Here is a 25733-nt window from a genome sequence, read left to right as displayed (position 1 = left end):
CAGCTACCTGACCTAGGCATTGAGCCTGTTATGGCATTATCAGACCAAGAGAGATAAGGAGCCAGTCTTATTCAGAGCTGGCCAAACTCCTGCTTCCTAGTCCAGCACAAAGGGAGAGGCTCTAAAGCCAGCTGCCTCTTAAAGGAAGCTGAGCATCAACCATAGCAACTTGTCCAAAATACTTCACTGGGAACAGTCCAGCCAGAGCTGTGCCTGCTATGTCCTCACCCCATGCTTATTCCAGCAGGCCTGTTAAGCCTTTCCACACATGAAGACACACCAGTGACCACTTCCATTGCCTGTGCCAAAGTAGCAGGCCAATAGCTGATACTTCAGGCTGCTTTCTGTTTACCAAGAGCACTAAAGGGCTCTCTGCTGTCAAGCCTACTCTTACTGTGCTCCTGAGTGACTGGTTTTGATGGGGTCACTCATCTGTTAAATGGTCATTCTTTACAGTGCTGTTTCTAATGTCCTGACCTTCAACAGCCAGGCCCAGGGTTTGGCCATAGAAGTATAGAATCCCACAATGCTAGAGGTTGGAAGGGACCTTTAGAGATCATAACATGATGTAACATATAACATGAGCCTGTCAGCCCACTCTGGTGCCTTTTAGAATGAAGGACATAGTTACCAGCCTGCTTGGTTATTACTGCTGGTAAAAGGTCAGTGGTGGCTTTACCAGAGGGAGGGCAGGAGGCACAGGGGCTGTGGTTGCTCTTGGCACAGCCTATGTGGCAGACACTCTACAGTCATGCTTGCAGCAGCTCAGGAGTACAAACCTGGCCCCCAGAACCAGCTCTCCCTTACAGAGGCATTGCCTGAGTCTCACAAGGTCAAGCTCCAGGGGACAGTGAACTAAACTCAATCAATGACAATCCTTTTCTCAGTGAAAGAATAGAACAGAGACCATACTACAGGTAAAGAGGATGAGCTGGCTTCTTCATACCCTGTGTCCTAGGTCTGTGTTGCCTCTGGGACCACACTCCTACCCTTGAATCAACAATCCCCTCCACACAACTTGCTCACCTCCACACTCTGCCTAATGCTGTGGGCTCCATCCCATGGGTCAGCTGCAAAGGGAACTCAAGCAGAGCTCTAATTCTTCCCAAGCAACATGCTCTGAGCTTTTCTCCATGACTCCCACGAGAGATCAAGGCCTGACTTCAGTGGGTCAGGGATATCAAACCAGGCTTTTCTACCTTGCTTTGCCTTTTCTCTGCCTTGATTATCATCTGTGAAACACAGGGTGACTGTGCTTCCTACATCTCTCTCTCCCTCCCCTGCATTCCAAAAGAGAAGGGGAATTTCATTTATTAATGCTGATAGAGTCCATGGAGACTTGCAGATAAAAAAGACTGGATGGTGAAGCAGAACACAATGTTCTACCTTGCAGAAAGCTTATGCTTTACTACTTCCTTTGGAAGCACCTACTGACATTGCTAGGCAACTAGGACATTGTCCAAAATCAAGCCAGTAATAATAACAATCAAAGCAACAAAACCTGAGTCTAATGATGTAGAAAGTGCAGCTGAGGGCTGACAGGTAAACAGACAATAGATGGAATTAATTCCTAAAGCTGGGAAGAAAGAGAAGGCTGAAGTGCTCAACTTGACCCAAGAAGTAACCTCAGAGGTTACACAACCACCATCCAGAAGGTCCAGCCTCAGAGGCATGGTAAGATTTGGGAGGAGCTTTTGGGGAGCTGCAAATCAACTTGTTGGACTGTGAAGGGGACCTTAAAGAATGGCAGTACAAGAGATGGTCACTGCTGTGCAATGATTCATGTGGTGTTGTGTCTATATAGAGCTGAGCCCCTCTTCATCTGCAAAGTACAAAGGGGGGGGGGAAACTGAGGCACAGACAGCACATTGACCCAAAGTTCATATTCTCTTCTCCAGAAACTGAGTTTTGCTGGGGATATTTAACATAGCCCCAGAAAGGCAACTGCAAGTAAGCATGATATACCCCCAGTCTGCTTATTCCACTGGCAAGCCTGCTCCCTGGGAGGCAGGAGACAGTCCCCAGGCAGGAATGCCTGGCTGTGGGATGTGTGCCACACCATTCCTTATCAAGCCATCAGGTTTGCTCAAGCAAGCAGGGTATCACATGTTCCATATGAAAAGCCTTTGGCTAGACACATCTGTGCTCAGAGCAAACTGAGCTGACCTGATACCCTCGAGGGCTCTCAAAGGTTGATGTGGGGACAACACCTTGAGACTGGCATTTTAGAAACATCTCATGCCCTTGAGAGCAACTGAAGCTTCCACAAATACCTTTGTAGAGCTTCCAGAAGGATGCTTGTTTGGAAAACAACAGCAGAGACCCTGTTTTAAGGCTTCATACCATTTGATCAACTGCAGCTCAAAGAAGCCTTTACAGCACAGTGTGTGCCTGAGACATCTGTGCTCCTTCTTCTATACCAAATCAACAAACACTGGCCCTGAGTTGTAGCTAGTCAACCACTTTTAAGACCATCATCTATAATGTCTGATGCAGAAGCCTGATGCTACTAGACAAGGCTAAATGAAAACCTAGGAACAAAGCTTCCACAGCAGTTAACTGGTGACACCAGTCATTCAATGACTTCAAATGCTTTCCCACCTACAGTGTTCTCAGCTTCTATTTTCCTAGCTTCAAGTGAAAGAGAGCCTTCAGACACCCCAGGGTCAGATGCCAGTGTCATCATTCACAGCAACCACCTGGAGCATCACACACTCACTTTCATCACAGATTGCTTGGCTTCAGTGCCAAAGGGGCAAGGTGGTAAGGACACAGCTGCCAAGGTGAGCATCACAGAATCATTTGGGTTGGAAAAGAGCTTGAAGGTGCTGGAGTCCCAGCCCTGCCCTCACCCTGCCAAGCCCAGCATTAACCCATGGCACTCAGCCCCATGGCTTTGGGATCCCTCCAGGGCTGGGCACTCCCCCAGCTCCCTGGGCAGCCTGGCACAGGGCTGACACCCCTCTCAGGGAAACAATTCTGCCTCAGCTCCAGCCTCAACCTCCCCTGGGGCAAATTGAGCCTGTTTCCTCTTATCCTGTCATTTATTAGTGGGGATCATCACTTGGGAGAAGAGACTGATCCCCACCTCACTGCAACAGAGAGTGCTCCTGTCTGCCCTCAGCCTCCTCTTCTCCAGGCTGAACTCCACAGGTTGCTTTTTCTTAGACATCTTAGAGCCCTAGTCCTTCCCATCAAGTCTTCTCCTCTGTGTCCTCAGTGGTTAACTTGTTAAAAGGTGGATTCAGTGACTAGAAGAAGGGAAGTGGCTCATGACTTGCCAGCCCTGACTGTATTCTGTGGGGGTGATTTCCCAGGCTATGCCTGGGGCAAGGGCTGCTCAGAGGTGCTGTGAGCTCTCAAGCCCTGTGCTGGCACACACTCACTCTCCAGCAGCTCTCCAGCCTTGTGCTAAACACCCAGCCCACCCCAGCCAGGAAGGAATGAAGTGCCTTTGTTGCAGTCCACCCATGCCTTACATATTCAGGGCAAGGAGGGACTTCCCCTGGCACTCACCTCCTCTGCCAAGCAGCTGAATTACAAGCAAATCCAAGTAAAGAGCTTTACTCCAAGTGAGAAGGTGCAGAATTTCCTCCATGAACAGTTACACAACCCCCCCCTTGCTGATCCACCTCATGGGGTCATTCTAGTCCACACCAGTTTAGGAAACCTTCATTACAGCATAAAACCCTAAAGACAGTGCTAAACTCTTGTCAACAACTCTCAGGGTGTTTGGAAAAGTCCCAACAGTGTGAGTGTGACTAAAAGACACAAAAGTCATCAGTGGGCAGCCACGTTTCTACCTGCCCTGCTCTGTGAAGGTGAAGGCAGGTAACACAGAGCCTCTGTTGCTGTTCAACTGCTTGACTTCAAGGAGTTAAATGACACAAGGCTCTGCCTTTCTGGATTCCCACATGCTTTGTTCTTGAATTTCAATAGCCTATGCATTTAAATTTGGTCATTACAGTGAGCAGAGGAGGCCAAGGGCTTCAACTACCCTGCTGTCTAAGAATAAGGGAGGCTGAAGTGATTAGGGACATTTCATTAGTAGCAATGAAGGTGCTGGAAGGGATGAGGGCTGCAATCAGCTTCATCTGTTGCAGTGTTCTTCCATTGCACACACTTGCTGTCCCAGAGATTTACACATGGTTCAAGGCTGTCTGCATGCTGGCACCCACAGTGATTTGTGTAAAGGGTGTCAGTCACACTCCCTGCTAAGAGGAGCAAAGCCCCTCCTCCTCATAGCTCCTCTCCCTTTGCTGTGATGCTGCTCATTCACAGCAGAGAAAGTTGAGGGGATGAATCACATCTATGAGCCTGAATAATCAGCCTCCTGTTGCTGCCCTACTCCTTGCTAAGCTGCTGCCTAGAACATGCTCAGCATTTCACTCATACCAACAGAAGTGGAAAGCCAGAATCATCTCTCCTGGGACCCAGAATCAAATTGCAAGGGATTTCAAATCCCTCCCCGTGGTGAACACAAAGTAAATAAGTACTGGGAGGCTGCCAGCTTAGCTACACTGAGGTTAATGAATAAACAACTGCCTGCAGTACTGACTTCCCTTCCTCAAATATGTATCTTTGAGGACATCTTCTAGAAAGAATCATTCCAAAAGATAAAGACATTCAATCTCTTTGGTTTTTCCCTTGGTAAAACACAGATTATCAACATTTATAGAGAGAAACTGCTGATAGGCAAACAGGCTTTTCATGGAGGACTTGCTTTGTGTGGAGAGATGGTGGAAGAACAGGGCACTGAGAACTAAAAAGCCAATAGAAGCAAGGGGTATTCTGAGCTATCTTGTCATTGGAACAGTGTTTCTTGATGGGAGATGCTCTCAAAGCATCCAACATCCAGGATAACAAGGAAGCAAGGTCAGGAAAAGGGTGATGGTGGTGGGTTAGGAGAGGTGGTGGCATCCTGAGGTCACACCTGAGAATGGGATTTAACTGCCTGGTGATAGATGTCCTTTTGGAAGGGTTACCCTAGATGAGTAACATTATCAGTTTAACAAACACAGCAGCTTAGATTTCCAGGAACAGGCTGCCCAGATGGGCTGTGTGTGGAGGCTCCTTCTCTGGAGGAGACATTCCAACCCAGCTGGATGAGTCCCTGTGTGCCCTACTCAAGGTGGTGCTGCTCTGGCAGGGGGGGAGGTTGATCTGAATGATCTTTTGAGGTCTCTTCCACCCCTTGAGCTTCTGGGATTATGTGATTTTGACTGTCCAACATGAGAGACAGTACAGAGAAGTCATTTTGCAGTTGTGCTTCATCACAAGCTCTGCCATTTCAAGGGGTCCCAGACAGAGCACCTAGGAGTCATTTGTCACTTGTGAAAATCTAGGCCATTCACTCCCTTCCTCCTCCTGCTCTGCCTTCTCTTTTTCATGCCAAATATAGAACGTTTCTGGCTTTCAGACTGAACAAAGTTGTTAATTACACTCCTTCCTAAAAACCTGCAATTGAAATTCACTTGGGGACTTTCTGGAAGCTGTGGAAAGCTATTCTGTTTTTAATAACATCCTTTTGACATGTCTTAGAGGGGGAAAAAAAAGGAAGAAAGCCCATTTTTCAGTTTGGAGGATAATATTTAACAGTAAATCCCTTTAAGGGCTCAGTTCTGCTCTTTGAAGCTGGTGGGGAGAAAATCCCATTGAGTTTCATTGCAGGAGAACTAGCTTGCTCCTTTGAAAAAGCATGTTAAACAATCTACAGGGTGTTGTGTGATGCAAGGAAATGATTTTTGTGCCCTCATGAAGTGCCAATGGGTGATAAGGATGGGATTCCTACGTGTGCTTCAGAGTATGCCACAGCAATTAGCTCCTGGGAAATGTATCTGGAGCAACTCCATCCTGAGCTCCTGGTGCTGTAAAAGCCTGTGTGTGTGGGTATCCCTGACAGCATACCTGCCCCACAGGGATATCAGGAGGTGTCACAGATGGATTAACATACATTGGTACTATCAAATGTGCTATGAAAACAATGGGATGGCTAATAGGGCTTAATTCCTTCTCTCACTGCCTTTTGTCTTGAGAACACTCTGGGGCAAAGGCTTTCGTCACTGAGTCACAAAGCTCCTGTTGGTTTCAACTCTCTGAACAGATCTGGCTCTGACTGAGCATTAAAGAACTTCTTTTTAACACACAAATGTTGTTCCCAGCCTCCTGCAAGACTCAGAGGATCCTGCCTGCAGGACATCCTCTGCTTGTCCCTGGGTAGGTGGGTAGAAGAAATGGGTTCTTCTTGCTGTATAACCAGGGAAAGATGAGCTTCCAGGCTGAGGGTTTTGAGGTTGAGGGTAGAACTCAAACAACTGGATGATGGGACAGAGGGACCCTCAGCAAGTTCCCTGCTGGCACCAAACTGGGAGCACTGGCTGATTGCCCAGAGGCTGAGCTGCCAGGCAGTGAGAGCTGGGCAGGCTGAGAGCTGGGCACAGAGGGAGCTGCTGAGGTTCAACCAGGGCAAGGGCAGAGTCCTGCAGCTGGGGAGGAACAACCCCCTGGGCCAGCACAGGCTGGGGGTGACCTGCTGGAGAGCAGCTCCAGGAGAGGGACCTGGCAGTGCTGGCTGAGAAGAAACTGCCCCTGAGCAGCAACGTGGGCTCGTGGGCAAGAAGCCAACGGCAGCCTGGGGGCATCCAGCAGAGTGTGGGCAGCAGGGCCAGGGAGCTTCTGCTCCCCTTTGCTCTGCTCTGCCACAGCTGCTGAGGCCTCAGCTGGAGTCCTGTGGCCAGTTGTGGGCTCCCCAGCTGCAGAGGGACAGGGAAGTGCTGCAGAGAGGCCAGTGCAGGGCTGCCAAGATGCTCAGGGCACTGGAGCATCTTCCTTGTGAGGAAAGGCTGCGGGACCTGGGGCTGGTCAGGCTGGAGAAGGAACCTCATTAAGATCTACAAGTATTTAAAGGGTGGGTATCAAGAGGATGGGGTGACACTATTTTCTATTGTCTCCAGTGACAGGACAAGGGCTGATGGGATGAGGCTGGAACACAAACAGTTCCATTGAAACATAAGGAGAAGCTGTTTGAGTGTTTGAGTGAGGGAGCCCTGGCCCAGGCTGCCCAGGGAGGGTGTGGAGGCTCCTTCCTTGGAGGGCTTCAAGACCCACCTGGACACGTTCCTGTGTGACCTGATCTAGGTGGGAGCTGCTTCTGCAGGGGGTTTGGACTGGATGAGCTCTAAAGGTCCCTTCCAACCCCCACAATGCTGTGATTCTGTGATATATTCCCCAAACTATAAATGAAACAAAAATTGCCACATGAACTGTTCCAACCACCTAAGTCCTCTCTGTACTGGTGGAGAAGGATAGGCACCTCTACAAGGCAAAGGCCATGCATGTTTGGCTGCCTATCTGAGAGTGAGAAGAAATGTGGTGAGAGGGAACCAGAAGGATTAGCTTTATCAGACACTAATTTGTGTGTGCCTATAGGTGAGATGATTCCAGGCTTGTGTCACTCACTCCCTTATTAACATGATGCAGAGGCACTCTACTAGAGGACTGAGAAATAAAAGAGATGCTCATTTCTCTCAGCTGAAGAGCACAGGAGTGTGGAGAGAGTCACAGCAGCTTTAGGGCAGCGAGTGACCTCCTGCAGTCAGCCCTTGGGAAGGAGTTGAGGCAGACTCTAGGTTTCAGCCTTGAAATCTAAGCAGGAAAGTCTAAGCAGTAGTTTGGGCAAGGGCACAGCTGGTTTACATACCACAGAGCAAAGGAATCAAACTGCAAAGGGCTCTGGAGAACATGGGAGGTATAGAGAGGCAGCTCTCCCTATGCAAAGAAAAGACCTGGTCCTCACCAGGAGTCCAAACACTTGTGGTGTCTTTGTATGGGTGGGATGGGACAAGAGACTCAGTTGTTGGAGACAGGAATGGCAGCTTCTGCAGGTGATACTGCACTGCCTTCCCCAACTTCAGCAGCTCAACACTTTGCCTGTGTTTTTCTCCATCCAGCAACCATTCCTCTGCCTTTCCCACACAATGTATAAACCAAGCTGTGGTACTAATGAGCCACTGCATATAGATGAGCTGGCAGCCAGTCTGAGCTGACACAGCCACACATAAAAGCCAAAGAGGGCCTTGGGCTCTGTTCTTTTGGTACAGGAGCTGTTGGACCAAAGTACTGTGGAAACTGCATGGTGTGGGGGACACAAGGAACCAGGCAGCTTTTTCTCTCTCACCTCCCTTCTGCAGCCACCTTTGTTGCTGAAGACACAGGTAAGAGGCTCAGCACCACTCTGTTTTCTTCATAGCTGACTGAGAAAATCCATATGCTGTCCCTTCTGTTTGCTTGCACAAAGCTGCCACCTAATAACTGCAGCAGGGGAAACCAAAGAATCCTTTTTGTTTGGATTCTAGTCATCTCACTGGCTTTACCTTTCCTTGAGCAACCCTCTTGGTAGTTCTGTGCTTCAGCTTCTGCTCCCACGAACCAAGCTAACAAGGCTTAAACCACTGCCAAAGAAAACCTCTGTGGTCATCTGTGATACAGAATGCAGAGGATGGCAGCTCAGGCATTCCTTTTCTCTGGGAATATTGAGTGCTGTTTCTGACAGTGCCAAAGGGGGCTGGAAGGACCCTAAAGCACAGCTGTGCAAACAAACTAGGGTGGGATAAAGTGGTACATGGGGTGGTATGAGTACCAACCAGCCTCTCACACAATCTCAAGGGTTGGGAGGGACCTTGAAAGCTCATCCAGTGCAGCCCCCCTGCCAGAGCAGGACCACCTAGAGCAGGGCACACAGGATCTCATCCAGCTGGGGTTTGAATGTCACCTCAGAGCTCCTGAAAGGCTAAGCATGTGTACCTGGACAGTTTTCACAGCTATACCTTCAGTTCTCAGGGAAATAACATGCAGAGAGCAGAAGTTCCCTACATCCAGGTGCACTGAGACCCTCAGAGCAAGGAGTTCCTCAAAACTACCATTTAGAAACAAAGAACCACCCTTCAATGACCTTCTGTGATCCCATTTTTGAGGCATGGCAACATGTCATGCACGGTTCACTCCTTTCATCTCCCAGTCAGTTGCTCTTCCCAACCCATAGAAACATCAGGAAGGGGTGGGGGGGGGACAGAGAAAGCTCTGTGTATGTGTCAGTGATGAGTTTAAAAACCAGGGCATGGCACTTAAGGGTTGACTCGTCAGAAAATGGTAATTAAAAGTGTTCCAGCTGACAGTGCCCCTTTAATGAATTATTAGTAGTGTTCTCTGAGAGCATTTGATGAGAGACACCATAAGAGTTCTTTCTTAAACAAACCAATTTTCTGCTTGGTGCAACTTTGCTGCACAAAAAGGGGGAAAAAAATCTCCATTCTGGAATCAAATGATGAGAGGAATAGTTGGAATGGTCAGGAAGGAAGAGATGCCCCTTCTGTACCAACTGCCTCTGTTTCTTATACATACTACAGCCTTTTTGCATAGGTGCTTATCTAGTAAGTGCCACTGGAATCATTTTGGTTGGAAAAGACCTTTAAAGAGAAGAGTTGGACCATTCACCTCACCCAGCACTACCCCATGGCCCTCAGCACCTCAGCCCCATGGCTTTGGGATCCCTCCAGGGCTAGGGACTCCCCCAGCTCCCTGGGCAGCCTGGCACAGGGGTGACACCCCTCTGGCACAACCTCTTGTCTTATCTCTTGTTACTTTGGAGAAGAGACCAACCCCTACCTCTCCACAGCCTCCTGTCAGGGAGTTAGAGAGAATGATGCTGTCTCCCCTCAGCCTCCTCTTCTCCAGACTGCACCTCCCCAGTTCTCTCAGCCCCTCCTCATCACACTTTGTGCTCCAGCCCCTTCCCCAGCTCCATTGTCCTTCTTTGGACACTGTTTTCTTAAATGATGCTTAAAAAGCCCAACAGGTTGTAGCATAACTGTTACCAAGGGTTAGACACACACTTACAGTGACTGACCAACTTGGTTTTAATGCAGCTACACCAAGTCCCAGGGACTGATCCTTTGGCTAAATTAATCACAGCAGAGACCTCTCAGCAGTGGTCTGTGCCTTACAGAAAGCAGTCAGCTCATGCTGGGCAGTGTCAAGGACAGAGCATGTCTTGAAGCCAGGTTGAGGTCAGGAGAGATGAACAAGACACCAAGCACATGGGTGAGGAGGGGTACACTGGAGATGGGTGAGCTGAGGGCACTGGAAGCCTGGGCTAGGAAAGCAGACAGCAAGTGGCTGGAGGGGAGTGCACAAGGACTTGGAAACACAGCCCTATTTAACAGGAGCAATGTGTGGAGTGGGGAAGGATGAGGGCAAAGGGCACTAAATCTTAATCATGGATTTATGTTTGGGTGGGAAGGAGAGGGGGGCTGGGAGGTGGTAAGATAGGTGGTGGAAAAAGAGGCTCTCATGCCTCATTTCCTTTCCCTGAATTTCTTGCTGGTTTCCAGCTCCATCCAGATCTGTTGTTTGCCCTTGACTGTTTGAGGAGAAATGTAACAGAGCTGCTCTGGGAAGTCACGTTTCTTGGCAGAAGTTGTGTGGACTCACTCCTCTAGCTGGTAAGCAGTGATACTCTGGGGTAACAGGGTGGTTCCTAAAGGGAGGGCAGTCATGGTGAAAGCCCTTTTCAGCCATGGAGTTCAGAGTAGCCTCTACTCTGAAAGCTCTGAAAGTGTTTCAACCATCATCATCTTTAACAGAATCTTAAAGGGCTTCATAACTAAGGATGCATCCTTAAGTTTCTAAGACTACAGTGGGAATGAGGGAAGCTTGAGGAATGTTAGATTTACCTTCTAACCCAAGTTGCCTCAGAACAACCAGTTGACTATTCATCCCCTCAGCAGCACAACCCACCAAAAGACATCCTGGCACTGTATACCCTGAGGCTCTGCTCCTTGTCTGTGAAACAGGACTGTAGCTCAGCCTTCACACAGCAGAAAAGGAGCTTTACAGTTAAGGTTCAGAGGGGGGTTTTCTTTTTTGAGCTGAATATCCTCACAGATCTTTTCTGCAGAGCAGGTAACTCAGACCACAGTCAGGGCTGTGAGGGGCTGATGAGTTTGCCGAGTGCTCGCAGAGGTAAGATGGTTTTTATCCCTTTCTGGCTTTCCCCACGCAAGGTTTTGACATGTGAGCCTGGTTTCTCTGCTGTGTTCCACCATAAATGCAAATCTGAGTTGGCTCCTGCTTTGATAAACCTCTCTCAACCTGCCTTCTGTGCTATAGGGGGAAAAACATGCAGAGAATAACCACAGAACTGGTAACAAACACAGCAAGATATTGTGTGAAGCCTTGTTCTGACTGCAGTTATGACAGTTGCATCAGATATACAGCTGCTGTGATGTGAAAGGCCACCCTGTGTGTGAATGTTTACTGATATCAAGACACAAAACAAGGAAGCTGATCTCTCTTCCTTTATTCATCTTTGGAAAGCTGGAGGTTATGTCTAACCCTGTCACTCAGGTTGCTCACACAAGGTGGTGGTGGGTAGGTGAGAGGAGATGCTGCAAGGAACAGCTTTCTCCAGACACTCTAGTGTCTCTCCCAAATTAGCTGCCTGGGCTTTTCTAACATTGATGGGTAGAGTAAAACCTTCATGGAGTTCACAGCACTTTACTAGGACTCTGGAAATCCCATATGACATCCTGAGGCCTGCTACATAATTGAATTCTACATGCACTGATACAAGACTTTTAAAAGCCTTGTTAGTATCTGGAGGTTACTTTTAGGAATAATTTAGTCCCAGGTTCAACTAAGGCATTTAAGAGAAGCACAAACAGGAGCCTTGGCACTTAAGAGCTACTTGTGTAGCTGAAGACACAGCTAAAGTTTGAGAGGAGTAATGAGATGGAAGCAATTCACCTCAGTTTGTGGGCACTGCACAAAGTTCCCTCAAGTTGGTGAAATGAATCGACACTGTAGAAAAATTCCAATGAGATTTAAGCTCCTAAATGAATGGGAAAGAAGTAAGATGCCTGTGCAGATTAAACTACATTTTCCACTGGAAATGAGACAGTGGGTTGTTTGTAAAGGGTATCTAAGAATCCAACACTCTCTTTTACTTCTTTTCTGTCTGGTTTTGTCTGAAATGGAAGGACCTCCTGCAGGAAACACATTAGATGCTGAACAATAAGAGGCAGAGAGAGCCATGGGGCACTTAGTGATAGTGTAATTTAAACACAAAGGCTTGCACAGTCACGTCTTAAACTTCAGACTTTCATTTGCAGAAGTATCTGCAAATCACCTTAATATTTCATAGAATCATAGAATGGTGGGGGTTGGGAGGGACCTTTAGAGCTCATCCAGTCCAACCCCCCTGCAGAAGCAGCTTCACCTAGATCATAGGTGAACCTGCATAGGAACATGTCCAGGTGGGTCTTGAAGACCTCCAAGGAAGGAGATTCCACAACCTCTTTGTCCATCTCAAAAAGCCATAGTACATTCCCCTGTTTCACCAAGGAGTTTTTCTTCCTTCTTAGATAACAAACCAAGTGTTGGACAAGACAGCAAACTGGGCATCCCTCATTTAGATCCTCCCAAAAGCTGAGCTCCATTACAGTTGTGACTACAGCAAGCTGATGCTGTGCTGCCAGTCCACAGCAACACTCATCCAAGAGGTCTCAGAAAGCCTTCTGCAATCACTGAATGTATCCACACAACACCTCAGCTTCACTTCTTCTGATTAGACACAAAGAGGAGAACACTTAATCCCATAGTGCCCCCCAAAAATGTGACAAGCCAGGAACTGAGCTCAGATATTTGGACTCTCTAGGGAATGCTTCATCACTTGACTATGCTTCCTAGGCCTTGCAGCCAGCAAAGTTCTTATTAGGGCAGATTAGTTTGTTTATGAGTTGAGATACAAGATGCTCACTAAATTTGCTGTGAAACAGCAAGGAAAAGAATGTGCTGAATACTGGTCTCTGACCTCGGTAATAAGTTGATTTAATTGGATTTGAGGCTTTGAAATGCAACATCTCAAGTCAGCCATAAACTCTGGAATTAGCATCTCACATCTCCACACAGGAGAGATTTTTTTAAAGTAGCAGAAGGAGATGAAGTCCATGCCCAATGAATTTCAAATTACACTCAGGATGAACTCAGCCATGTGCATGTCAAACTAAAATTGTGCAGGCTTCTGAGTGCATCAAGCAGCAAAGTTATTAATGGCTTACATTTGCTATTAAGAATGCAAAGTAGCTCTTTTGCACCCAGTTTATTCATACATCTCTTCACATCACTGACCCATGTGATGGGTCAATAATTCACTCAGTGCATACTGAAAGCCAAGAATGGCTTGCAAGTCAATTCTGCTTCTTTAAATAATTAGGAAAGGCAAAAGTAACAGAAGAGTTGGAATGGAAAAAGCTCTGCTGGTGAAAGACTGCATACCCCAGGGTAAGCAGATCTTTCCTGCCTTTACATCTGCAAGTAGTGTTCCCCAATACAGGGCACTGTGCATACCTCTGAAAGCAGGAATTAGTCTGAAAAGGAGCCATTTGGAATTGGAACAAATCTATGGTTTCATCACTGGCTTCTCTGCTTTTTAGATGTACAGTAAGAGTTAAGAAGTTCCATTCTTCCACCCATTCCCTGTGCTACCAGCTACCCATCTGCCTTGATTACAGCCATCAGGGTGGTACTTTGGTCTCCTGAGGTGAAGTGTAAGTTCAGGAAAATGAAGTCTAAAATGCCTATTAACAGAGAGCAAGTCTGGAGCAATAGGATACTCCTTTCAACACTTCTGCTGGCAAACTCCTGAATGACAGATAGAACATGGTCATCCAGGGGAACCTAATGACATGCTGGTGAAGGAGAAGGTCCATTCATGCTCATTAGAGAAACAATGATCCTCAGCACAGAAATTCAATAAACAAGGATCATCCAAATGCAAAGCAACCAGCAGAAGTAGGCAACAGACAGAAAAACAGCAAAAGAAGCCAGGGCTCGGTGCTGGAGGTTGTTCTGTTTAACATCTTTAGCAATGAGCTGGGTGAGGGGATCGAGGGCACTCTCAAGTCAGTTTGGTGATGGCACCAAGTTGGGTGAGTGCAGGGGTCTGTGTGAGGGCAGGAAGAGATGCAGAGGGCCCTGGGCAGGCTGGAGCCATGGGCTGAGGGCAATGGGATGAGGCTGGACAAGGCCAAGGGCTGGGTCCTGCCCTTGGGCCTCCCCAAGCCCAGGCACAGCCACAGGCTGGGGCAGAGGGGCTGGAAACTGCTGCAGGGAAAGGGCCTGGGGGGGCTGGTGCCAGCAGCTGAACAGGAGCCAGCAGCGTGCCCAGGGGGGCAAGAAGGCCAAGGGCACCCTGGCTGGGCTCAGCAGTGGGGTGGCAGCAGGAGCAGGGCAGGGATTGTCCCCTGTGCTGGGCCCTGGGGAGGCTGCAGCTCCAGGGCTGTGTCAGTGCTGGGCCCCTCACTCACTGCCACAGGGACACTGAGGGGCTGCAGCGTGGCCAGAGCCGGGCACTGAGCTGGGGAAGGGGCTGGAGCACAAGGGGCTGGGGAGGGGCTGAGGGAATCGGGGTGTTGAGCCTGGAGAAGAGGAGGCTGAGGGCAGCCAGCAGCACTCTCTGCAGCTCCCTGACAGGAGGCTGAGGGGAGGAGGGGCGGCCATCTTTGCTCCCAGGTCACAAGCCACAGGGCGAGAGAAAAAGGCCTCAAGTTGCCCCAGGGGAGGTTGAGGCTGGAGCTGAGGCAGAACTGTTTCCCTGAGAGGGGTGTCAGCCCTGTGCCAGGCTGCCCAGGGAGCTGGGGCAGTGCCCAGCCCTGGAGGGATCCCAAAGACGTGGGGCTGAGGTGCTGAGGCCGTGGGGCAGAGCTGGGCAGGGTGAGGGCAGGGCTGGGACTGCAGCAGCTTCAAGGCTTTTCCCAACCATTTCTATGATTCCATATTAGCAAAGACCTCTATAAACTACAGATCTGGGGTTCACTTCTGAGTACTAGCTATTAAAGGAAGAGGGATGAGAAGTGCTAACGAGCAGCACAGAACTTGTGCTGCAGTGTAATGTGCCTTTCATCTCTGGCAGCTGAGATATGCAAAGATGGAAAAGTACTTTACATACAGTTCAGTGATAGAAACTATCCAAGGGAGAGCTCCATGTGTACACATGCTTTCATCTCGAGAGAAAGCAATCCTCACTTTGTTCTTTGCTTACCTTAGGAAAGCAGTAGAATAAACTATGCAGGAACTGCCTTCTGTGTGGAAAAAAATAGCAATAATTTGTATTTATAGCACACCATTGCTCCTGTAAGATCTCAAAGTACTTTACAAGTGACAGCTGTGTTCAGGGAGCATTTCAGCTACCACTGAAGCAACATGTTACTTGGGCAGGGAAGCCCAAAAGTTGCTTTGTAATGAAATGACACTCTACAGCCTGAAAAAGCCATTCTCAGCAGTAAAATACCTTCAACAGCTGCATGTGAAGTTGTGGAATGATTCTTATTTCCTTTACAGACAGGGAACATGAGCTAGAAAGCAATGGAAACAGCCTGAGACCACAGAGTCAGGACTAGGGCTCAACAACTGCCTGTTTCCAGACCAAGGAAACTTTCCTTCCTCTTCTTCACGTCCTTAACCAATTCAGGTGAAGCTGCAGGCTGCTGCTGCAGAACACAGCTACCATGTCTCCCATCAGCAGGTAGAAACTCTTCTCTCTCACAAGAGAAATGCTCAGGGCTAGGGTTTCCTAGAGGGAACCTGGCAAAGCAGGGATTTGAATGTAGCTTAGAGACCAAGGTGATAGCCCTATGGCAACAAACCAGCACAGCATAGTGGTCTTATGCCACCTTAGAAATCAAAGTCACCTTGCTAACCCACAGAAGAATGGGGCTTTGGAATTACAGCCTAACTAATGGTAAGGACAGCACTCTGTATTCCCAAACTGCTGGCTAGGATCAACACCTCACTACACCATTCACCCTGGGTGAAAGATTGCAGCAGAGCAATGATACCACGGTGTGTAACTCATACCATGAGTTACAGGGATCTTTTTGGAGCACCAACAAGCTACATCATAAAGCCACAGTGGCAGAACTGAAAGGAGCTCTTCCCACTGCAGTATCATCCAGGTTAGGTGCACATTTGCCTTTCACACAGCGAGGGAGTAACACAGATGTGACAAACAGTACAACAAACTCTGTCTCTGAGGCTGATTGCACATGAAATGTGTGAGGCAAGGCTGCTGGAGTCTGTTCTGAGTATTCTTTCACTGTGCCTCTGGTAGAGCTGGAATTGGTTGTTCTCTGTGAACTACTGCCAGGAGACTCTATATCACAGCAACATTCACTTGCTTGCTTTTGTTTCTGTAGCAGAGTACAGAAAAGCAACTCCAGGCTTTCCTTGTGCATTGAATAAGCAGGAATCTTTCTGTTTCCAACCACACTGAAAGCTGCTGCAACAGTGCTGAGTGTTTGCTGTCAGCAATCTGCCCTGCACCCAGCACTGGATCCTTTTTGGGGTGCTCCAAAGCCACTCTGAGTTTCAATTTCCTGACACTTTGGAAAGAAAGCGTGTACATGAGCGGGAAGTTTGAATATGACAAAGGAAAGCTGAGATACCTTGAGATTAGATGCTGAAGCAGGGTCAGAACTGTCAGGGGTGTTCAAAAGCAGCTTTACTTTAGGTTAATGGCTGTCTTCTAGATGTGTCTCTGATGCCTGAGGCAGCTGCCTGTCAGGTTCTGCAGAAAGTCCTTTTGCTGTCCCACGCTGGTGACTGAGACTTGACATTGCCAACCTGTAAAACAAATTGCAAGTTAATGATTCAACCCCTTAAATACTTCAGCAAGGGAACAACAAGAATGAGGGAACGTGCAGAACTGGCTCACATGACTCTTTGCATTGTCCCTGTGACTTTTCCATGGGTGGTGTTTATGCAGCAGTGCCTCCCCAGCCCACCTCTCACTGCAACGTGGCTCTTGGCTCACCACATAGCTGCTGCTCTCACTCATACACGTGAGACCTTATCACAGTCTGCCCTCCTCATGCATTTAGAGTGCAATGCCTTTTTCTGGCAACAGAGAGGAAGAGTAACCAGGCAGGACCCACCTTTCTCCTTCAGAAACCCTCAACACAAAGAACTTTCAGGACTTCTCAGTAAATCAGACGTAATTCCCTTAAAGTAGGATACAAAGCTGACTGTTGGTGACTTAAATCCCTACTTGTTTTTCTCTTGCAACCACAGCAACACATCACACACAATGAGAATTATTTGGGGGTTTGGTGGGTTCTTTTTTTTCAGCCAAAGGGAAGAAAAGAATCCCCAAAGGCATCATCTGCTTGAGAAATAATTTCTCCCAGAGAGCCACTTCCTATTGAAAATTTAATGCTTTCCAGTGGAAACCTAATTGTCTGAAAATAGAAATAGCTCCAGTGGGAAATCCTGCTGTGAAAGGCAGCACAAGCCCCCATTTCTCTGCTCTCCAGAGGCAGGATACCCAGCACAACTGCATCTCTCATGACATCCCCCCAGGCTGAAGCTGATCATCTCGCTGCCCAGGAATTCTCTGTCACAGTAGAAGGTGCCACAGGAGACACAGTCTAGTCGTGGGATTAGTCTGGCACTGCACAAGAAACACACCAAATAATGAGGTTTTCTTTAGCACCTATGCAGTGGCCATTGCAAGGAGAGTGCTGGCAAATGTTTTTGTCTAGACAGAGCTATTTTACAAGTGCCATGATTCTAGTAAGTGGCAGAAAAAGAGTGACTGTGGGCCAGGGCTGGCCCCTTGCCTCTGGGGCACACAGAGGCTGCTTCTGTAAGTTGACCAAAACCTTCATGGCTTTTGCACATAGGAGACACCTCATTTGCTCTCCAGTCAGCTGGAGTCTTTAGACTTTCTCCCCCAGTAGATGCAGGTGTGGATTAGTTTTGTCTGCAGCACTAATTACAATACTGTTAATTGCTGATGGTGACAGCAATGCCTTTGTTGGTTTGAATCCTTACACCTGAAGGGTTTTAGCCTTCAAGGAGCCCCCAACACTCCTAGCTTCCAGAAAACATGATTTACTTAAGGCTCCACTGCCACAGTGCCTGCTTGTTCATCTTCTCCTTTGCCTTTGTCTTCTCATGAATGAATGACTTCAGGGCAGCTTGGTGAGGGGAAACTGCAGCCTAGCTCTTCCAACCAAGCCTGCATGGCAGAGTGTGAGCAACATTCCTTGGTGCAAGTTAGATACCTGACTGGAAGGGCTGCTCAGCAGCAGAACACACAGGACACAGGGTTTGGAAACCTTGAGAAGGAGCCTCCACACCCTCCCTGGGCTCCCTCACCTCAACACCAAAGGAGTTTCTCCTTGTGTTCCAGTGGAACCTCCTGTGTTCCAGCTTGTGCCAGTTACCCCTTGTCCTGTAGCTCTTGAACACAATGAGAGGATCTCCTTTGAAGGCAGAGGGTAAGAAACCCTTTGCTATAGGCTAGTAAGGTCTTACAGCAGTCTTGCTGATCTAGTTTCTGAACCAACCAGCATCTCCTGTACAGTCTATATAGCCCTTGTATGTTAGAGCATACATGGTTCCTTCCCTTGGGGATAGCACATGTCCTCGTGTCACTGTTGGGATGCCTGAGACTATCCTGCTTCACTCAGTTTACAAGAGAAGGATGAAACCTCCCTCCTCCCCACATCTAAAGAAGAAAGTTAGGTTCTTAGGAGGACTTCTTCATCAGGCACTCCCTTAAATCTGTGTGCTCACAGTAATCCAAGGTGGAAGACATCTATCCTCAAAGAGCTCTCCTATTCACAGAGAATGTTATGAACAACCCACAGGCAGGCAAGAGAGGGGCAAGGCAGGGGATTAGATCTTTTGGTTGTAGCCACTGGGAATATCAGTTGGACTTTAGGCTGGCAAAATGTAGACACTTGGGCTGGAGTGTTGGCAAGACTTCCAGACTAGTGTGGGATGAAGAATATTTCCCACATGGAACTGGAGAGCTTTGGAGGCATAGCTCAGGTCTGCTCTAAGAAAGAAATACTTGCTGACAACATTGCCAAGGTCCAGGAAAAAAGCTTGCTTGGGTCAGCCTGCCAGGGCTAGCAGGTCTGGTCCTTTTGCTAACATGTCCATCAGATAGATAAAGTGGGCAGGGAGGATGGTGTGGCTCTCAGATCCCTCTTAGAGACCCCTAGGGCTAACTGGCTGCTTTAGGTGAGCTTATAATCTTGCTGTGCTTACAGCTGATTCAACAGAGGGCTAATGTGAGGCCTTGATGATGATATCATTCTGATGGAAGCAGCAAGACAAGGAGACACAATGCTCCCATCACAACAGGCACATCCCTGCTCTACCCAGGGCAGCTAGTGGAGGCCTCAGTGCTAAAGCAGTCAGCAGATAATACACCATGAGACTAAGTGTTAGAGTTTGCTTTTCTGGTGTAAATAGAAAGGGTTTTCATAAGGCATTAGAAATTGGCCACTTCACATACTCTGTACAGAGAGAGTTCCACCAGAATTAAAGCACAGGAAGGACTGGAGGGAGATCTGAGTTTAGAAAAGATCTGAACAGGGCTGAGAAAAAGTATAATCCTTTAACTGTATCCCCCCCTTTCTTCCACCTAAGCTGCTTAGAACCTGATCTGAATCCCTAACAGAGATGTATTTCTAACAAGAGCTGTGGGTTCAGCAGGCAGCTTTTCATTTGTGCCATCTCTGCCCCCCCCCAATGAATTGGTTCTGCTAACTTTGCTCATGCATCCGTTGCTGTGAGGGAAGAAATGAAGCCAGAGACAGCAGAACTTCAGGGAAATAGCAGGAGACAGAGCTTTGTTCTTGTCAGATCCCCATCAGATGTTAAACACCTTCCCTTTGCTTCGCTCCCTGATCTCCTCAGGTGCTGCACGTGGCTGAGATCAAAGCCACTTCCCTCAGATTAATGTGCATTGCACAAGGGACTTGCCCAAAGAACAATTAAAGCCCCATGTCATTATTCCCCCACATTCACCGTTTTTCTCATAACCAAACAATTGTAAGCAAGTGAAAGCAAAGAAAACCACTCAATTGCACTTCTGAGTGAGCAGAGGAACTCCAGCTGGTACGTAGCAATCAGGAACCATAGTGATTGTTGGTACCTGCATGCAGGAGAGCAGGGAAAAGGTAGAATCACAGTGTTAAGGGTTGGGAGGGAGCTGCAAAGCTCATCCAGTGCAGCCCCCTGCCAGAGCAGCAGCACCTAGAGCAGGGCACACAGGGACTCATCCAGCTGGGTTGGGATGTCTCCAGAGAAGGAGCCTCCACAGCCCATCTGGGCAGCCCCTGCCAGTGCTCCCTCACCTCAACAGGGAACAAGTTTCCCCTTGTGTCTCTTTGGAACCTCTTCTGTTCCAGCTTGTTGCCCCTTGTCCTGTCCTTGGCCATCCCTGAGCACAGCCTGGCTCCAGCCTCCTCACACCCACCCTTGATGCATTTGGAACATGACTGAGCTCAGCCCTCAGGCTCCTCTTCTCCAAGCTGCAGAGCCCCAGCTCCCTCAGCCTTTCAGCACAAGGCAGATGCTCCACTCCAGCATCTCTGTGTCCCTGTGCTGAGCTCTCTCCAGCAGCTCCCTGTCCTTCTGGAGCTGAGGGGCCAGAACTGGACACACTATTCCAGATGCAGTCTCATGAGGGCAGAGCAGAGGGGGAGCAGAAGCTACCTCGACCATGCATCTGCTAATAACTTTCTGGGCATTTATCAAATGCTTTGGGTGGAGAGGTTGAGAATGGAAATCTCAAGTTTTCTACTCTTGTGATCATCAAAATCTTGAAACTGAGTCCTGTGTCCAGTTCTGGACACCCCAGTTCAAATGTGACAGGACAAGGGGTGATGGGCACAAGCTGGAACACAGGAGGTTCCACTGGAACATGAGGAGCAAGTCCTTTGGTGCTGAGGTGAGGGAGCCCTGGCCCAGGCTGCCCAGGGAGGGTGTGGAGGCTTCTCAGGAGGTTTCCAACCCCACCTGGACACGTTCCTGTGCCCCTGAGCCAGGGGAACCTGCTGTAGCAGGGGTTTGGGCTGGATGAGCTCTGCAGGTCCCTTCCAGCCCCCACCACTCTGGGGTTCTGAAACACAAGACTGGAAGAAGGAAATCAAAACTCCTGTTTTCACAGCTAACCTTGACACATCATCTTTATTCATTGAGTAGTTTTACCTGTAAGTGCTCCACTGTTTGAGTGCAGGCAGTGCACCTTCCATCATAAACACATTCTGCCTGGGGACAGCAGCACTTTTGCAACGTGGCATTTCCCGTGCCAGGCAGACAGCAACACTGCTTTGATTTGGGCCCAACACATCCTGGTAAACATTAGCTACAACATTATTGTGTTACCTTTGCTGATTTAAGCTGAGAAGTGTTGTATTATCCAACTGCACATAATCTCCTCCTGACAGCCTGTGATATACTCGCAGCGTGCTCACGCAGGAGGGAATTTCTCTCCCACTGAAGCAAGTCAACACACTTCAGTTGTGTGTGGGAGCAAGGAAGATTTGTTGAAAGGAGAATTCCTTTGTCATCCTGCCTGAAGAAGGGATGTAATTCTTCTGCCTCTTTGATCTACTTGGGGGTAGCTTAAGCAGGGCTTGTGAAACAGCCTCCGAAAGCAGGCACGGAAGGTTTAAAGAGGAAGGAAAAGAATCATCAAGTTGGGGATCTCTTTTCAAGGTTCCAGAGTGATGATCATGTCAGTTACCTTGCTCCCATCAATTCTGTGATTATTGTCTAGTGAAATTTAGGTGATAAAGCCCTGGCCCAGGCTGCCCAGGGAGGGTGTGGAGGCTCCATCCTTGGAACTCTTCAAGACCCACCTGGACACGTTTCTGTGTGACCTGATCTAGGTGGGAGCTGCTTCTGCAGGGGGGTTGGACTGGATGAGCTCTAAAAGGTCCCTTCCAGCCCCCACCATGCTGTGATTGTATGAAATTTATGTCCAGATCCTTGGTTAAGTTTCCAACAGTTTCCTTCAGGGAAGGCTGGATCAGATCCCCCAGATCTGTGGTAGCAATGAACCTCTGGTACAAGAGGAATTTTACTCCACCTGTCTCCCCTTTCCCATCTCTTCACTGGGATTAGGAGCACAGCTCACCTAACAAAGGTACAGGAGTGAAGCTTCCACTGGCATCTCAGCATTTCACACCTTGTTGTGGCAGTGACAGTGTTCCCATTGTTGCAGAAGAGCTGAAAACCAAAGCTGAAGCTGCAGGTTTCTTTGGCACAATGGAGGTTTTACAAGTTAAACACTGGAAAACCTCTTCAAGTGAGGGTGTTGCAGGGGAATATTTTACTTTGACTCATGCTATGCATTCACATGAGTGCATTAAAAGCACCTCAGGAGAATAAAACCTGAGGATTGTTTAGAAAGTGACCTCATTCCCTTTGCTCAGGTAGGTGCTTAAAGTTTAACCTCTGTCAGCTGCATTTGCAGCCAATAAATTCAACAGCAAAACTTTCAAGCAGTGAAAAGCTACAGTGCAACAAAAGTGACCTTCATTGGGTTGTTTTTTCCCCTCTCCATCCCAATTTGAATGAGTGTGGGGTGAGGGGAGAGAGAGCTGATTTCAGCCTGAGTGCAGAAAGAAGGCAACTGGATGAGAGAAATGAATTCTCAGAGCTGTTTGATACAAACAAGGACATAAAAAAAGCCCACAACATGGGCTTCTGGCTTTGCTAAATGCAATTACTTTGTGCTGTGATTCACCATGCTGTGATTCTGAAAGGCAGAGGATTCTCCCCCAAGCCCACTGTCCATGGACAGCCCACATCTGTTCACCACGAGGTTACCCGCTCCTCTGTGCCTCCACTTAACTGAGCAGAGGTCCATATTAACAGCTGACCGACTCAGAGTTGCTTGAGCAAGCCAAAATGACTCTTTTTGTGATGAATGCTCCTGAGGCAAGGAACTGTTTGTTTCCCCACACACTTACTGGAACTTTTCCCCACCAGCCAAGGGAAAATATGCAAATGACAGCACTTGTTCCTAAGCTGAGGCTTCATCAGACCTCACCTCTTGCCTGCAGGTATGAGTGAAACCTGCATTAGCCCTTCACATTGATTTGTTCTTCCTCCCCAGAGCACTAATCAGCAGAGGGAATGTTCAGCTACCTCCAGAAACGCTTCAGCAGCCACCTGAGAGAACGCAGCCGGCGAAGAGCGAGGCTGGTCTCCAAAGATGGAAGGTGCAACATCGAGTTTGGCAACGTCGAACAGTCAAGGTTTGTCTTTTTGATTGATATATGGACAACTATCCTGGATCTCAAGTGGAGGTACAAAATGACCATCTTCATTTCAGCCTTCTTAGGCAGCTGGTTTCTGTTTGGTCTCCTCTGGTACGCTGTGGCTTACGTACACAAAGACCTTCCAGAGTTCAATCCTTCCACAAATCACACTCCCTGCGTGGAGAACATCAACGGCCTGACTTCAGCTTTCCTCTTCTCCTTGGAGACCCAGGTCACCATTGGTTATGGCTTCAGGTGTGTCACAGAGCAATGTGCCACTGCCATCTTCCTGCTCATCTTCCAGTCCATCTTAGGGGTGATCATCAATTCTTTCATGTGCGGTGCCATCTTAGCCAAGATCTCCAGATCCAAAAACAGGGCTAAGACCATCACCTTCAGCAAGAACGCTGTCATCAGCAAACGTGGAGGGAAGCTCTGCCTCCTTATCCGAGTGGCAAACCTCAGGAAGAGCCTCCTGATTGGGAGTCACATCTATGGGAAACTTCTCAAGACCACCATCACCCCAGAAGGAGAGACAATCATTTTGGACCAGGTCAACATAGAGTTTGTGGTTGATGCTGGCAACGAGAATCTCTTCTTTATCTCCCCGCTGACTATTTATCACGTCATAGATAAGAGCAGCCCCTTCTTCCACATGGCAGCAGAAACCATTCTGCAGCAGGATTTTGAACTGGTGGTGTTTTTGGATGGGACTGTTGAAGCAACAAGTGCTACCTGCCAAGTGAGGACATCCTACATCCCAGAAGAAGTACTCTGGGGTTATCGTTTCGCCCCCATTGTGTCCAAGACCAAAGAAGGGAAATACAGAGTAGACTTCCAGAACTTCAGCAAGACAGTAGCTGTGGAGACACCTCACTGTGCCTTCTGCCTCTACAACGAGAAAGAAGCTAAAGCCAAAGAGAAGAAAGGTTATGACAACCCTGGTTTTGTCTTATCGGAGGTTAGTGAAACCAGTGACACCAAAATGTAGTTCCAGATATGCAGGGGACTGTCATTTTTCGTGATGAATTTGACCTTGAGAGGACAAATCACGACATAGAAAAGAAACACAGGTCTGTTTTCACTCCCAAACAGCATTTTTACCTGCTCAAAAAGCCTCAAATCAAAGAGAGGAAGAGAACACCAGTGATCTCCAGAACAGCACTGAGCTGCACTATGATGAATATTGAATAGAATGGCTTTTTATACTTCAGGGGACATTTTCTGAAGCTGCTACGTTGCAATGTCCAAACTCAAGCTCCCACAAGTGTGGGAGTGTTAAGAAACAGCCAGGAAAGATGGGACAGAAGCTCTAGGACACGTTAAAGACACCCAGCTGTTGGAAGGCAAACGTGAGAAGGGGAGGCAGAAGGCAAAGCTAAAGGAACCTAAAGGACTTTAAGAGCCAAAAACCTCCAAAGAATGTATGCTGCTGGTTGCCAAAGGCCTCTGTGAAAGCAGACTCTCTGGCTCCAGGACACTTGAGCACTTTTGAACACTTCTGAAACGATTCCTTCTTCCTTTGAGGCTGCTGCATCTACAGAAATGGAGTGGTAAGGGATAGCACAGGCTTAGGAAGCTACAGAAGGCAAATCTTGGGCTGTGTGGTGGCATCTAGAACTCTGAGATGGGCTTCTCTCGTGTGAAAGCCTTTGATTCCTTTCAGGAGGGGGGAAAAAAATAGCCAAATGGAAACAAAAGGTCAAAAACCAAGGAGAGACTCTCCACAGAAGAGGAATTTTGCAGCTTGTTCCTGTGTCAACCCTTCAGACACCCTTCTCTCCACATCCCTAGGAGCTGCCTTTCTACAAAGGACCATGAGCAGCCACTTGCTCCCACCTCCTCCTCCTCCTTCCAGCTGGAAAGAGAAGAGTCCAGAAAGAAAGTGAGCTTCTGTGAGGAGATGAAGAGTCCCAGAATCACAGCATGGTGGGGATTGGAAGGGAACTTTAGAGCTCATCCAGTCCAACCCCCTTTGCTAAAGCAGCTCCCACCTAGATCGGGCTGTAGAGGAACACATCCAGGCAGGTTTGGAAAGCCTCCAGAAGGAAACTCCATTGCTTCCCACCTGGCAGAAAAGCAATCTACTGGGAGAAGAGAAGGAATTCCCAGCTCTAGAAGCATCCTTCAAAGAAAAATAATCATAGAATCACAGAATGGTTGGGGAAGGGACCTTTAGAGCTCATCCAGCCCAACCCCTGTGCAGAAGCAGCTCCCACCTAGATCAGGTCAAGCACAAAGGCCTTGTTAAACACACAAGCACAGCACAGGAGCCTCTCTCCATCAGTGGGCTTCAGATTTAGTCCCAAACCATTCATCTCACCACAGCAAAATGTGCATCCCTACAGGAAAAAGTTGTGCTCAGCAGTAGTCAAGTGGTGGGGAACATTGTCTGGGTGTGATTCGTTGGCACTTGAAGCTTCAAATGCAACAAGAGGCTTCAATAACTTTTGTTTGGGTTCCCACTTCCTCACCACCTTTCTTTTTTCCACCCCCCACCTCCCTTCTTCAACCATTTCTTTTGCTGAGAGTTCAAGAGTCAGACCAAGGAGAAAGCTTTTTGAGGCAACTCTTCACCAGTCCATTCAGCTCATGTGCTCTAGACAAAAC

General features: G+C 48.2%; 2 protein-coding genes across 6 annotated transcripts in view; one reads left to right on the top strand and one right to left on the bottom strand.

Annotated features, from left to right (window-relative positions):
• Positions 1–16906, bottom strand: part of KCNJ5 (potassium inwardly rectifying channel subfamily J member 5) — a 48061-nt gene extending 31155 nt beyond the window's left edge. For 3 of the 5 annotated variants that reach the window (XM_062013975.1, XM_062013977.1, XM_062013980.1), the window contains exon 1: positions 16500–16713. The gene's annotated coding sequence lies outside the window, so the exon portion shown is untranslated. Of the gene's footprint in view, positions 1–15097; positions 15140–16499; positions 16714–16768 lie in introns of those variants that run through there. The other 2 variants (XM_062013976.1, XM_062013979.1) reach the window with 2 other exon arrangements.
• A 6092-nt stretch (positions 16907–22998) lies between these two features.
• KCNJ1 (potassium inwardly rectifying channel subfamily J member 1) lies at positions 22999–24114 on the top strand. The gene has a single exon (XM_010201417.1). The coding sequence runs from the start codon at positions 22999–23001 to the stop codon at positions 24112–24114; it is 1116 nt and encodes a 371-aa protein (XP_010199719.1).
• The last annotated feature ends 1619 nt before the right edge of the window (positions 24115–25733 follow it).

The sequence above is a fragment of the Colius striatus genome, chromosome 23 (genome assembly GCF_028858725.1).
Source record: "Colius striatus isolate bColStr4 chromosome 23, bColStr4.1.hap1, whole genome shotgun sequence".
In the NCBI taxonomy this organism is placed as follows: domain Eukaryota; kingdom Metazoa; phylum Chordata; class Aves; order Coliiformes; family Coliidae; genus Colius; species Colius striatus.
Note: the sequence above shows the minus strand (reverse complement) of the source record. Positions and strands in the feature narration are given on the sequence as shown.

Coding starts and splice junctions, on each gene's coding strand:
- KCNJ1 (XM_010201417.1), top strand. CDS start 22,999: ATGTTCAGCTACCTCCAGAAACGCTTCAGCAGCCACCTGAGAGAACGC.